The sequence below is a fragment of the Aspergillus clavatus genome, genomic scaffold (assembly GCF_000002715.2).
Source record: "Aspergillus clavatus NRRL 1 1099423829794 genomic scaffold, whole genome shotgun sequence".
Classification (NCBI taxonomy): Eukaryota; Fungi; Ascomycota; class Eurotiomycetes; order Eurotiales; family Aspergillaceae; genus Aspergillus; species Aspergillus clavatus.
Window position 1 is genome coordinate 590,832 of NW_001517105.1, and position 14,065 is coordinate 604,896.

The following is a 14,065-nucleotide window of genomic DNA, read 5'->3' on the forward strand; positions in this document are numbered from 1 at the left end:
GAGATCGTGGGCGCATATACTGTGTACGGCGGCGGGCCGGTGCGGGAGGAGGGGCCGAGAGAGATGCGGGCTTATTAAGGCTTAAGGCTAGTCTCCCCGTTTCGGGAATCGCAACTCCGAATAAGTCGCATCTCCTTCCACCGCTATAATTAGCAAAGACGATCAGCTGCGTTAAAACTCATCCCATGATGATACGTACCAGGGGGACCTGACCTGAATCAAGTAATCAGGACTTACAGGAATAGATTTTTCGCCCATGGCTTGATTAAGCACCCCAAGCCACTTGCCTTTACTGTTTCAACATATCAAGCAAGAAGATATCAAAACAAAAAAAAAAAATTGATGAAAAAACATACAACAGCCGGGATTCGCTGGTGGTCACCCACCCAACTACTAACCGGCCGGCGTGTGGCTTAAGTACGGCTGAGCGGACGGGAAGCCCTGTTCTCCACACCCTGTGGTCGTATGTGCTGGAAGATGTATAGAAGATGTATATATTGCGTTGATTCGCGCTTTACCGTTGGAAATGGCAGTGGCAGGCGTAATGCTGCACCGAATCCACCTCGGACCAATTTTAATACCTACATATTCGGCCATGGAATAGGACAAGAATGCCTCACTAGAGAAAATATGTCTATGATAGGCACGACCGGCAGGAAATATCAGCCGGTCCAAGCTTTCGTAATACATACCGATTCATAAACTTAGGAGGTGTGCTCAATGTGTATATCTATCTTAATTCATAGCGTGGTGTGTTCAATGGGCCTGTCGTGCAAAGCCAGCCAGGGTATGGAGACCTGTATGTGTTGTACTATAAATATTTGGAAAACAAAAAAACAATTGCCGGTAAATTCGCTCAGAGAGGTAGGGGGCGCCGATGCTTAACGGACAAGAAGAGAGCCGTCATGAATCATTCAGAGAAGAACACATCAGTCTCCTGGGTATCTAACAATTGCATCTGTAGCCAATCGTCCATCATGGGAACAGAATCATCCAGTCCTGCGTACTGTGGTGGCGGGCACGGCCCTAATAGAGATGGCATCATACCTCGGTCGGCTATCAAGGAAAACAAATTAGGATCGGACACAGAAAGGCGAGAAGAAACATGCCGATGGAACTCACATCCATTAAAATCCACGGGTTGCGACCGGTTTGTCACCCCCAACCCGGTCGTATAGTCACTGCTGGTAATGGTGGAAGCGCCGTGGATCGCCATGTTCTGCTGGCCTCCATCCACCGCATCCTCCTCGACCGCATGACTCCCGTTCCCTTTTCCGTCCCCGGCACGCGCAAGGGTGAGGCTGGCGATCTCCGTCGCGCGCTTCGCCTCTCGGGAGGACGTACTACGTCGCATCCAGATCGTTCGTGCCTGCCGTAACGCGGCCAGGACCTCCGTGCGCTTGCTGAGCGGTTGGCCCCGGTGCAGCAGCGAGCAGAGGATCATCATCACTGTCAGAAACAGGTGGCTCATACTGGAGGTATTGCGCCAGCGCATCTCATGGAGCTGGCCGCCTGGACAGGTTTCCTCATCGAGGACCTGCTGAATGTGCAAGGCCCCCAGCGAGGCATCCAGACACGCGGTGCGGGAGTACGCGAACGGGCTTTCTTCATGGGCGGTGCTGGCCCTGAAGTTATATACTCTTATCTCTCTTTCTTTTCTTCCTCTCTAGATCTCCTACCTTTAGCTTAACAGTAATTAATCCTCCTAACTTTCTATAACTCTATCCAGACTCTAGAATAAATAAATCTACATCACCTTAGAAAATAGAGCTCAGGAGAGTAATTAAAATATAGGGGATAGTAATCCTAGTCTCTACGATTCCTGTGCAGGGTCATGGCCAGGTGGATGCCAGCAAGGCTCAATCCTGGAGTTGATGAATAAGCACTTATATCAGACAATGAGGGAACACGGTAGACAACTGCGACACAAGATAGATGTGCTAGAACACTTGATGCGGGGGCTGCTGAAGGTGTTCTGATGAGATTAGAAACAAACTCAATGGCAAATAACCTTCGACATGGAACCGTTAGGACCGAGGACCTGTAATGCATGCATGCATGCATGCATGCACCCTGAAAAGGGAGATGTTCGGAGATCCGAAACACAACTTGGCCCAAAGGGGTATTGTCTTGTCTCGGTGATCGGGGGAAATACAACCCTCATGCCATGTAATCCTCCGACCATATGGGATCACTAACACCATGCAGGTGGGGATCCTTTGTAGGTCATATCTTTATATCAACTCGTCTGCTTTTCCCCCAATCTGTCACTTCGCGATCCCTCCTCTCCCCTCTTCTTCTCACGTTCTCTGCTAGCTCACGAGCTACTCTACCCGACTTTCCCATCTGCAAATCGGTTGGGATCGATCCTACCGTATAACCCGCTCGCTTGCTACGCCATTGCCCTGACATACGTACGCTTCCAAGGCAACAACAGACAGGAAAGGAAAAGATGGTTCCTGAATCGGTGATCATTGTTCGTGTTCCTGTCTTGCTTGCAGTCTCTTTCTACTCTCCTCTCTCTACTCCCCCAACTGCTCGGTTTTACTACTAACCCCCGCTAAAATCACAGATCGGCGGCTCGGTCGCGGGTCTGCTGCAAGGACTCCAGCTCAAACGGCACGGCAGCAATGTGACGGTGCTGGAACAGGACCCGTCCAAGGACCGACACAGCCACGAATCGGGGGTCTCGATCGGCCCCAGCGTGATGGCGCTGCTAGACCGGTACGACGCCACCGGCCGGCCCGCTGCGATCCCGACCGAATTCATGAGCGCCGCCTGGCGCCGCCGCCTCCGTGTGGCCAACATCCGCTCGGCCCACAACATGAGCAACTGGGGCTGCCTGTACCTGATCCTGCGCGCCAACTTTGACGGGTTAGCCTCCGCCGCCGTCCCGAAGCCGCCCGCGCCCCGCCCCGGTGACGGCGCCGTCCAGTACCGCCCGGGCCAGAAGGTGACGGGCGTGCGATACGACCGTGCCCAGGGCCTCGTACACGTTTCCTTTGTAGACGTCACCACTGGGGCAGTCGGGGAGGTCAGTGCCCGCCAGGTCATCGCTGCCGACGGCGTGCACTCCACCGTGCGGCAGTTGCTGCAGGTCCCCACCCGCAAGGAGTACGCGGGTTACATCGCGTGGCGGGGGACCGTGCCGGAGAAGTTGCTGTCGCCGCAGACCGTGGAGTATTTCTTCAATCGCTTGAATTTCACCCTGCTCAGGGGGACATATTTCATCAGGTGCGCACCATCCATTTGTACCTTGAAATGGCCAACTCGACACCAATTTCCTCTTCTCCCTTCCCCCTTCCACCCACAGAGGGTTCCAGCCGACGGGGAATGAAAAAACTCAAAAACCCAAAAGAACGAGAAAAAAAAAAAACTAACAACCTCACAAAACCATGTAGCTATCTGATCCCCACCGAAAGCGGCCATGTCGAGCCTGGCAATCGCCTCCTGAACTGGGTTTGGTACTTCTTCGTCCCCGAGGGCTCCCCGGAAATGCAACTGATCTTCACCGACATCCACGGAAAAGTGCACACCAACACGGTGCCGCGTGGACTGGTCAATCCGGCGGTCTGGCAGGCCCAGCTGGCGCGGTACCTGCCGCAGATGACCGCGCCGCTGGCGGAGGCGGTCTCACTGACGTCGCGGGTGTTCGTGACCAAGGTGGGCGAGGCGCAGTGCACGACCCCGAGCATTTTTGATGGGCGCCTCGTGCTGGTCGGCGACGCCTTCACGGGCTTCCGGTCGCATCTCGGCAAGGCGTCCGAGCAGGCGGCCCAGCACTCCCTGCAAATGGACCGGGTCTGGCGCGGGGAGATCACCCAGGCCGAGCGCGACCGCGAGGCCAATTACTACGCCCAGCGAATGATCTTGCTGAATCGGCTCATGGGGTTCTTGGGGTTGGGACTGTGGTGGGCGGTCCTCCGCACGGGATTCGAGTTTCTCGCCTTGGTCCTGTCGGCTCGGCTGGGTTGGGCTTGAGGGAGAAAGAGAGATCGATGCTCCAAAAGATCCGCGCCCCGGGTATTGATGAATATTATATTGAACCTATATAGACCTGTTTTTTCCCCCTTCTTTTCTTCTTGTCTATATAATGCCCAGCTAGGGATCTCGCTAATCCCGCGAGCACTGTACATTTCTAGAGACAGTTAGTGAATAACGAGAGAGAATCGATACGACTGAACTTGACGTCATGTCGGAATGACACCCACTTCCTTCTGTACACCTCATTTAACATTCAAGACTGAGCTTCAGGATTACAGAAAGATGATGGCCTCGCGCCCGCGCTCGGCATGGGTGATCTCTGTGCCATGTGGGATGTCGCGGTGGGTCCCAACAAGACGGTGATCGGTCACACAGAGGACACGGCGGGCCTCGCCAGTCTAATTGGCACTGCACTGGCGTTGAGGAACCAAACCATGCTGCTGAACTTACATTTCCAAAACCTCTGCCCCAAGGTCGCCCTGTATTTCGATCACCTGGAGATTTCGACCGCTCGGAAGCTGTGGCTGGTGGCCGAGGGCCAGGTCCGAAGGGCAAGTGTCAACAGTTTCGGCTTCGGGGGGCGCGGGGGGGGGGGGGCAACTCCCACTGCATTCTGGAGGAGTCCATTGCCCCGGACAAGGCAGTGCCCGCGGATAGCTAGCTCTACACCCCACTGGTGTCCTCAGTCGCTGCAGAGAAACCCTTGCGGGTGATGCTAGCACAACACCTAGAGTTCCTCAAGATTAATCCAGATGTCTCTTGGTGGTAAAGGATGCGGTTGAGCAGGAGGCTGCGTGGGTGAAGAAGGACGAGAAGGAGAGTACAGACGGCGAGACAAAAAAGTCAAGCTCATTACCCTCTCTGACAGCCAACAGCGGCTCGGGTAGTCCGTTGCTCACTCCTGGCGCATCAGATCTCGAGTCGGTGGGGACTGTCCCCCCGGTGCAGGAATGCTTTACGGGAAGCAAGGAAGATATGGTGGGCGTCCGGGTGGAGGAGCACGGGTTCTTTCAGTGGACGTTTAGTCAGCCAAGGGGATGAGGAGGATTGCAAGGTCTAAAATGTTGAACCAGGTTGAAACACCTACCTATCTAGTATCAACATTCGAGCGAAGGAATAAACGGGCTAGATATGTCCCCAGACCCAGATGGCTGACAGTCAATGGAGCTAGCTGCCTGCGACGCATCAGCAATCGAATCAATGACAGAAAGACATACATGACCACCATCAACACAGATTGATTAATAGTGACAAGAGAAATGATATCAATAGGTCGACTTGATATTGCACACGTATGGGCTCATGATCTAACTTGCGTCTCGTAAAGTGCAAAGGATGGCTAACAGGTGACTTAGCGTCCACTATACCGAAAGCTTGGACTGACCTGCACCAGAACCCTGCATCTTTTTTAGGCAAAGCTATCACAAACAAACCAGCAGGTCTCTAGACAGGCAGATAAGTTTACTCTTCATTGGAAGCAACCAGAGCCCATAAAGTTGCAGCTGCGGTCGTTTTCATCGATATAGCTGTGCAGATGGTGATGACAGATGCTGACACAGAGGTAAGTCAGTAGAATATATGATGACGAAATTGAAAGACATGGGCGCCATCATCAACTTTTGACACCTTAATATCATATCTATGGGGATATACCCGTTCTTCAGGCTAATTTGTTCAGCTCATGCAATCACTGCATCCACAAAAGGGACTATACTCTAGCCACGAAGCATGAGGGTAACTTAGAAGGACCTGACCTAGATCCGAGGAAAGATATTTGCAATCCTTTGTTTCCTGCTTCTCGCTCCATGTATTCCACAGCATCTAAGAATCATCAATGGATTTGTTGAAAATGCTGCTCTGGTCATCTTTGGTAGCAGAGTAAGTAATCTCTTGTTATAGAAGTTGCATAGAATTCGGCATTCCGCGACCTCAATGCCGGGCTCGACGCGCTGAAATTGAAGATGGAGGATAAACAGAGGAGAACTAAGCCGGGAGGGATGCCTTAGAGTGAGTAATTTAGGAATAGTCTGTTTAACTAATCTATACACTAAGGCAGGATCACATGTTCTAATTGTTGCCTCATACTGGGGTCTCACCAATCAACCCCTGCTTGAGGGATTTATTGACCGCGTATAAAAACCACTCCCCATCACAGACCAAAGACCCTTCCCGCACACCCCAGAATCACCACCATGTCAGGATCCTACGCACAAGCCAGGCTAAACCGTGTCACCTCCCCCAAGCCGCGTAAGACCCTGAGGGGACCAGACCGCCCAATCGCCATCCGCAGCGAATACATCACTGCCGAGCGAGCAGCTCTTATCCTCAAGCCGCAGGGCGACGCGCAGTCCGCCGCCGCGTACAGAATCGAGGATGAAGAAGGACAGGTACAGTTCACGGCGAGCGGGCGCAAGTTCAGCGGACGCTCCTGCCGCGAGTTCCGGGATGCATCGGGGCTGCCGTTGTTTGAGCTGCATCGCAAGATCTCGCTGCGGAATGCGTGGTGCATCACGCTACCGGGAAGTAAGATCACGAATATGGCTACGGGGAGTCCACGACTTTCGTTTGGCGCTGCCGCGTTTGGGAACTTTAATATCTCCTTTCGGAATGCTGCTGCTGTCGAGTCGAAGCGTGAGGAGGATAAAGAGGTGACGCTCGAGATCGAGCGGCATGGTCATGTCTTAGAGTCATTTGATGTCGTCGACGGCGATAGGAAGGTGGCCGAGGTGCGTGAGAGCATCCAGCATAACAAGAAGCTTGCGTTGATGGCGAGCTCGCGACGCAATTACCGGCCGGTATTGGATGTGATTGTCACACCGGGTGTAGATGTATCGCTGGTCAGGATGCCCATAGTCGTATCGTATCTTTGTCGAAGATCCTTCATGCTAATCGTCCTTCAGATTGCTGCCATTGCGGTTATTGCCTCTGACTCTGTCTTTGGTTCAGATGATTAGACAAGGGCTTCGTATTTCTTCCAGAATTGAAGCTATGCATTGACTTTCATTTTGCACCAATGTGCTCTTATGATTGACTTGTGCAGGCCCGGCGTCAGATTGAATTGGATGATTAATTCAATGCATCAGATGGATTGAGTCAGGACCAGAATCCTTCTTTATCTTCATTCCCTTCAACAAGTCCTGTATATATGACAGCAGTTAGATAGTACCTCGAGTTAGATGGCAGTAATACTTTCCAGTATGATCACATCACTAAATATGGACCTTAGTCCTTATTACTCTGTCGAAGAGTATTCCATAGCAGAGATCCCATGATTAAGGTGAGGATAACTAAAGCATTAGCCTATCTTCTTAGGTGACCTCAGAACTTGACTAAAAGGGTATAAAGTGCATAGAATTTAACCCTTCATTCTATAGCATGATGAGCCTTTCTCTCTGTTTAATCAATACATGGATTCCCTAAATCAAGAATGTATTATACTTCCTCTTCTGTCTCTTTTGGAAGCTTATATGTACTAAAGACAATTCAAAGAAAGCCACCCCTAAGTTGAAAGATCTTCAAAGAAATCTTTCCATGAGATAACATCACTGAAAATAACTCTATATTCAGAAGACTTCTAAGTCCTGAGCTCACATCATATTTATTATCAGGCAACTAATTAGATGTTGTGTTTCTTATACTACCATCTCCAGCTCCTTACTTGCTATGTCATCATTATCTACCAGCATAGGGGCAAGTATACTTATACTACTTCTCTACTTCCCTAAGAGACTCTGGAAGCTTGTTTATTCTAGATTTCAGGATTGAATAGGTGGCTACTCTAGTGAAACCACCTAATTACCTTTTGACCATCTGGCCAAGTAGTATAAGACCTTAATTTGGTAAAAGAGAAGTTCATTATTGATGCACTACCCCAATCCCATCATATTAATATGTTGCTGGTGAGGTGCTGTTTAAACTAAATGGTCTGTTCTGCTGCAGTTTGGGCCTCACTACCTGCCTCTTTCAGTACTGTGCGTGGGCTCCCTAGCCTCTACACTTTATAAAATCCCTGGCTATCTTTCAGACTACCTTACTATCACCTTCTTTAAACTTAGTATTAATTTGAATGGTGTCTATCACCTTAGTTTCCCCTCTGATAACCTATTTCTTTCATAAGGAATCTTGGAAGCTCATTATAGAAATTGTTAACGGGTGCAAAAGATACAAAACCTATGGTTACCTTCATCATGCCAGTGCATGCCAGTCAAAAACTAGACCTAATCTTGGGATTTGATTAGAAACAGGCATAGTTAAGCTGCTTGAGTGTTCTCCTAGTGTGGCCAGTGTAAAACAGTCAAGGCCTAGATGTGCTTGATGTGTTAAAGTTCACCACAAAACTCAAAGCAGCCTGCGTTTTCACTAAACCCTTAATTCTGGTATAGATAGTGTTATAACACTTGATGTCATCTGAATAATGAGAAACTGTAGCTTGATCTATGGTTGTTAATATTTTTATTATCACCATGTTAAGCAGCACCATTATGTCTTACTACCTTGTCATGTGGCCATGTATATCTGATTATTCTATATACAAGAATACCTTTTCTTTGGTTTGCTCTCTGCTTCCCCTACTTTTACTATCCAGCCTTCCACAAGAGGAAATTATAATAAGTTGACATAAGAATTAATGTTATTGCAGAGTACCCTAAACTAAGCAGCAGTCTATAAGGGCTCAATCAAAGTTCTGTTGATGATCCCCAAGACAGCAACAGAAATAAGGCAAGTATTTCGCTAGCCTCCTGGCAAGAAGGGTATAATCTGATGTTTGGCTTCAGCTTGGTCAAATTGTCATTTGTCCCCTGCTGCAGCCTGCATGTAGTAAAGAATGACAGCCGAAAAAGCATTAACTATTAACTTATCCTAAACAAGGGTGGATTTGGACTACTTTGAATTAGCTAAGAATACCAAAGACAATTCATCCTCAGTCTCCTATACTTCGAAAAGCTTATTCTTTATGTTACCTTTTATAACCACATCTATTAATGACCTTCCACCACCTTTAATGTTTTAACTTTTCCTACTCCCTTCTTCGCTGTTTGGGATGGTTCTCATCCCCAGTTTTGGTGGCCTGGGTAAGAGGAATCTTCCCAACTTCTGTACTTGAGCCTTTATTGTCATGAAAACCTTTCGTTGGCATCGCCAGTGGCATTACTGACGTTGGGAATTGCCGCGTAGGGATGCGGAACCCTCACGAACAAGGTGGACTGTGCCGGTTTGGATAGTGCTATTATTAGTTACTTTGTGAGCCGCAGACGGAGCAAAGTCAATAGAGTCAAAGTAAACCCGTTTCTATTTCTTATTAGCTATATCGCCGGGGGGCATAGGGGCGTGCGCTATTCGAAGTTCTATAATATAAGCCTGAATTGGAGCAGTAGATGCAGACATAACAAGAAATGGATGGTTCATAGGAGCCTTCAATGAGAAATTGTTCTCTTCCATGGTGTATATCGTGCTGTTCAAGGAAAAGCCATCATGCCGATTGTAGTTTTCTACTCGGAGCCGCTGGAGTGTTGAAAAACAGTCAAGAGTAGTTCATTACCTACTTAAACGGCTTGAACGTATCTCAAGTCATGTTGCGGAGAATATACAAACATCCGCCTCGGTATTCCTCGCCTCGGTCCACGATCGTAACATCTTCATTATGTAGTTTGGACAAGTTCCTAACAATATTTTCCCGTCAAACTCCAATATTGACCAAATTAGAAGCCACCCTTTTCGATGCAGCAGATACAATTTTGCCAACAATGCCTCCATGCAAGTCTGTTGATCATAGGTCAAGGCCTGATCACCCCCACCCCCATATTGACTGACAAAATCTGCCATGGAAGCAATTACTTCGCGCCGTTGTACTTCAGAGAGTAAACACCACGCTCAATGCTGTTCAGCAGGATGCTTCCGCTCTTGAAGTATGGGTACACGCTCCAGCTGCCGAAGAACTTAACCTCACCACCCTGAGCATCATCCTCGGGGTGGCAGTCGAAGAAGCCGACCTGCTTGAACTCCTTGCCAGTGGGATCCTGAGCAACGGAGCTAACATCGACAATGCGCAGACCGCTACCATAGTTGGACTGGTAAGAGAGACCGTTGACGACGTACTGGTTGTGATCGATAGACTTGACAGGCGACTGGTAGGACCCGGTGTGCTTGGGGCTGGCGAGGTTCTTGATGTCGAAGATGTAGGTCGTGGTGTGGCCGTTGGCGGCAATTCCAGTCTTGTCAGTCTCATCCAGCTCATCGTCGAGCAGCAGGTAGGACATGTCGTTGGGATCGATCACCCAGCCTTGGTGGGTGTAGGCGAATCCGGTGTAGGAGGTCTTCGAGATCTGCTTGGGCGCCTTTTTGTTGGTCACGTCGACGATGGTGAGGGCTTTCTCGTTATAATTGAAGCAAATCTCGCGTCCGTTGTACTTGGTGTCGGGTCCCTTGTAGATGACACATTGAGCTGTAGTGCATGGTCAGCTGTGAAGCAGTCTTCATCAATGTGAAGTAACATACCATCATGCACATAGCCGTCCTGGCTCACGCAGCCGGGCGAGGTTGGCTTGGCCGGGTTAGAAACATCGACCATCCACAGACCTCCGCGGCAGCTAAGAGTTCTGTCGGTTCCAACAGCGTAAATCATGTTGGTCTCGGGGTGAGCAACAATGTTGTGGGAGCTACCAAATCCCTTGTACCAAGCCTTGAGATCCTTGGAGATCGAAAAGGTGGTTGGCTCGTTCGCATCCAGCTCCAGGAGCTAAACGCAACAAATCATTAGTCAGAAATCATTCGAGGCTCTGTATGTATTCTCGCTGGTCAACTCACCTTCTTGAGGTCGAAAACTTGCAGTCCGTGACCATTCGCTTCGGATCCGATATAGACATGGTCACCGATGACCTTCATGTCTCTCCATGGGCTACTCTGGGTCTGGGTTGGCAGCCGGCCGAGGTAGTCAATGCTTCCATCTTTGTGCACCTCAACAAAGGCTGTACCGTCGCTTTGGCCGACGATGCCAAATTCGCGGTCGTTAGGAGACGTCCAACCTGCATGACTTAGCTATCTGGAACGGTGATCCTCCCACACAATAGAAACATACCCCAGATGTCATTGCCCTCGCGGGTCTCGCTGCCCATAGCCTGATGGCTGAGGAACCCAAGCAGATCGACGTTCTCGCAAGAGTATTCTCCGGCCGTTCCATTGGCGCACTTCTGCTTACCCAGATCTGGGTAGCGGTTCGCGTCGAACATACCCTGGGTCCGAGCCTTGGACCAATGATTCAGCTTGGTGCTCATCAGACGGTTCATGGCGAACTCGCCCTGGCTGGCCGTAGCGGCGCAAGCCAGATGAAGCAATGAGAGGGCCGAGAATTTCATGGTTGCGAGGCTTTGGTTTCTCTTTCTTCTAGGCAGAGAATCTTGTGGGTCGGTGGGAGGATGAGCTCTGGAAAAACGTGTCTTGTGCTACCTTTTATGTCGCTCCCCCCTCCTCTATCCCGAGCTCCTCCCTCCATATAACATGCGTTGCCAAGGCCATCCATGGTGTCCTCTGATGCGCCAAGTCGATGCACATTGCACTCTAGGAAGGTCGACAGGGTCTCCTTTCTTCATAGATACTACATGAATCTGTCCCCGACGGATATAGACGGTGCGGTCGATCGGTATCATCTCCTCCTCACAGATAAGGCTCTATAACGTGAAAGTAAAGTCAAAAAAATAATGACACAATAGTAGGACACCCTGAGTATATCAGAACCAAGAGACGGCGGGATCTTGGGTTACAACGATAACGCATATACTGACTTTGCAACAACGCTGGTTGGACAGGCGAAGTCCCCAGCAATTTAACCATCGTCTCGGCAATCTTGGCTTTGCTGGATGTACCCAATCAGGTCCTCACGGAGAAACCTGACACAAGACATCCCCAGGGCCCGAGTAGACTCTATTCTGTGACGATCTTTCCGTTGATGGACAGAAAGCCGAACAATGTCACCCTTTGCCCGTCTCGCAATCATGGAACTCTTTTATACCATGTCTTGGCGAAACGGGCTCCTAGTTGAGGAAGGTGATTGGCCCCGACAATACAGTTCGATAGCACATGTCGGTAAAGCAATCCGATTCGATCCTGTTCTGAGGAAACATAAGCGTCATCTGAGAATTTGCACCGACGGGGCCCCGAGAAGCTGGTTAGCAGAGCAAGGGAATTGGACTAAACTGTTATGGATGAACGAGATGCAAATTGCGAACCTTCCTGCAACACAGAAACAGGAATGTGTTCCAATGAGAGCGTGTGCAGTAAAACAAACAAAGTCATTGGGAACGTTCATGCTGAAGCTCAATATGTTTGACCTGGGATTATAACACCGGATGAAACCAGATACGAAGCATTAAGGTACGGGTGACTTGGTCAGGGTTGAGGCTGAGGCATGACTAAAGATAGTCACTGTCAACTCTTATCAGACCTACTAACACTTACACAAACGTTTCAGGTACCGTCTGCCAAGATTAGTGTAGACATGCCTCATTGCAATCAGGTGCCGGGATTGCTGCAATATCACAGGGTGAGCAGGTGGCAAGAAAAGATAGTTTAAGACACCATGGAGAGGATCCGTGGCTTGCGCAGCCCAAAGACCTACTTGTACTATTATCGCCTGATTGGCTTGATGAAGTCAATCAGAGTGTTCATCATGTCTTCAGCATAGACCACTGCTATACGTTCTGTGCGATCATCGGGAGATTGAGGCAGGAAATAGTTGCTCAGGCTATCGCAGGAGTATAGCAGGAAGTGAGGAACGCTGAGATCGAAATATTGCGATTCAGAGCGCACGTATGGGTATTCAACGATAGCGGAAGAATAGAGGGCCTATTCCAATTGAATTACATGTTAATATGAGTTTCAAGTCTGAAAATCCATCGCAGGACGCTTGTAAAAAACAACTCTACCTGCTGTTCAGACCAAGTTTCATCTCCGTCGTCTGATGTGATTATGTGGTTAAAGGGAAGCCTCTTTACCAGAAGATGTCAAATGAGCAGGAGCGAAACACTTCGGGCAAGATCATCACTCTCAAGAAATTTCCGCACTGTAGGAGGCAAAAGGTAGTAGAGTGTTGGTGGAGGTGTGTAGACAAACAGTCAAGGAGACGTGAGCCGAAGGAGTTCTTCTTATGATGACTGTCAGCACGATTTCAAACACACCTCATACAGCTCTACACTGGAAGTTAGAGTATATGATGCCAGGCCGTGCGTGGTCGATATCATCTAGAGATAAGATTGGGGTCGTCACTATGATCTTTCTATACACGGAAGGCAAAAAGGGCGGGTTGGAGCCTGGCATTACCTGAATGACAGTCTCAAGACGAAAACGACAGTATGAGATTGATAGCCATGCTGAGAAAGAAAGAATGATGCTTGCTTAGGTAAAGCTATACTGCGGTCCTGTATGTCTCGATCCCTGAAGCAGGTGTGTTTGATCTCATTTTCGAGAGACACTGCGTATTACAGAAGTGTAGCCTAATCAGATTAAAAATTGTGGAAGCTACGATTGAATGTTCAAGATCATACAGAGGTGATTCTACTACAGTGTCGTCTGAATACTGCTCAAAGGAACCAGTATGAAAGAAGAACACGCAGAGATGATTGATGGTTTCCCAGTATATGTTTTAAGAATTCGAAGCATAAACTGCCATTCATTCTATACAAAGTAACACAAGACGGGCAAAAGGAGGAAAACCATATTCCTCACATCCCCTCGATGTCCATTGTATGTCAGGTTCTCGTACTCACTAGAGGGTCTGGAAAGCTATCAGCTGAAGGTCCAACTGCTAAGTATAAGGAGAAGGAGTGGGCAGAAGAAGGGGGGACCATGCAACAAGCGACTGCTCTTGATACTTCCAAAGAGTGAGGCCTCCAACAATTGGAACAATACTTGACTGAACTCTCTTCTTCCAAGGGGTCGGTTGAAATCTTGTCCCCCAGAGACTGTGATACAGATGGCCGGCGCCGAAACGTTGTATCCCGGGCATGGTCAACAGCACTCTTTTGGTATAGGGCGTACTCAACCTTCAAAAGCATGTACTGACCGGAAGCAGAGTCATATTGAGCTGTAC

General features: G+C 49.2%; 5 protein-coding genes across 5 annotated transcripts, besides 2 other annotated features; 3 read left to right on the top strand and 2 right to left on the bottom strand.

Moving 5' to 3' along the window:
• Nucleotides 1–756: 756 nt before the first annotated feature.
• On the bottom strand, nucleotides 757–1,471 carry ACLA_055370 (uncharacterized protein; the record flags this gene model as incomplete). The annotated part of the gene is made up of 2 exons (XM_001274914.1): nucleotides 757–797; nucleotides 1,123–1,471. The coding sequence occupies 2 exons, from the start codon at nucleotides 1,469–1,471 to the stop codon at nucleotides 757–759; spliced, it is 390 nt and encodes a 129-aa protein (XP_001274915.1).
• Nucleotides 1,472–2,046: 575 nt separating this feature from the next.
• Nucleotides 2,047–2,070: a microsatellite.
• Nucleotides 2,047–2,071: a microsatellite.
• Nucleotides 2,072–2,452: 381 nt separating this feature from the next.
• ACLA_055380 (FAD binding domain protein) lies at nucleotides 2,453–3,981 on the top strand (the record flags this gene model as incomplete). The annotated part of the gene is made up of 3 exons (XM_001274915.1): nucleotides 2,453–2,476; nucleotides 2,573–3,234; nucleotides 3,402–3,981. The coding sequence occupies 3 exons, from the start codon at nucleotides 2,453–2,455 to the stop codon at nucleotides 3,979–3,981; spliced, it is 1,266 nt and encodes a 421-aa protein (XP_001274916.1).
• A 311-nt stretch (nucleotides 3,982–4,292) lies between these two features.
• On the top strand, nucleotides 4,293–5,025 carry ACLA_055390 (putative PKS-like enzyme; the record flags this gene model as incomplete). The annotated part of the gene is made up of 2 exons (XM_001274916.1): nucleotides 4,293–4,693; nucleotides 4,737–5,025. 2 exons carry the CDS (start codon nucleotides 4,293–4,295, stop codon nucleotides 5,023–5,025), a joined length of 690 nt encoding a protein of 229 aa, XP_001274917.1.
• Nucleotides 5,026–6,176: 1,151 nt separating this feature from the next.
• On the top strand, nucleotides 6,177–6,938 carry ACLA_055400 (uncharacterized protein; the record flags this gene model as incomplete). Its single annotated transcript, XM_001274917.1, has 2 exons — nucleotides 6,177–6,821; nucleotides 6,885–6,938. 2 exons carry the CDS (start codon nucleotides 6,177–6,179, stop codon nucleotides 6,936–6,938), a joined length of 699 nt encoding a protein of 232 aa, XP_001274918.1.
• A 2,877-nt stretch (nucleotides 6,939–9,815) lies between these two features.
• Nucleotides 9,816–11,336, bottom strand: ACLA_055410 (uncharacterized protein; the record flags this gene model as incomplete). The annotated part of the gene is made up of 4 exons (XM_001274918.1): nucleotides 9,816–10,426; nucleotides 10,480–10,720; nucleotides 10,789–11,006; nucleotides 11,060–11,336. The coding sequence occupies 4 exons, from the start codon at nucleotides 11,334–11,336 to the stop codon at nucleotides 9,816–9,818; spliced, it is 1,347 nt and encodes a 448-aa protein (XP_001274919.1).
• Nucleotides 11,337–14,065: the final 2,729 nt, after the last annotated feature.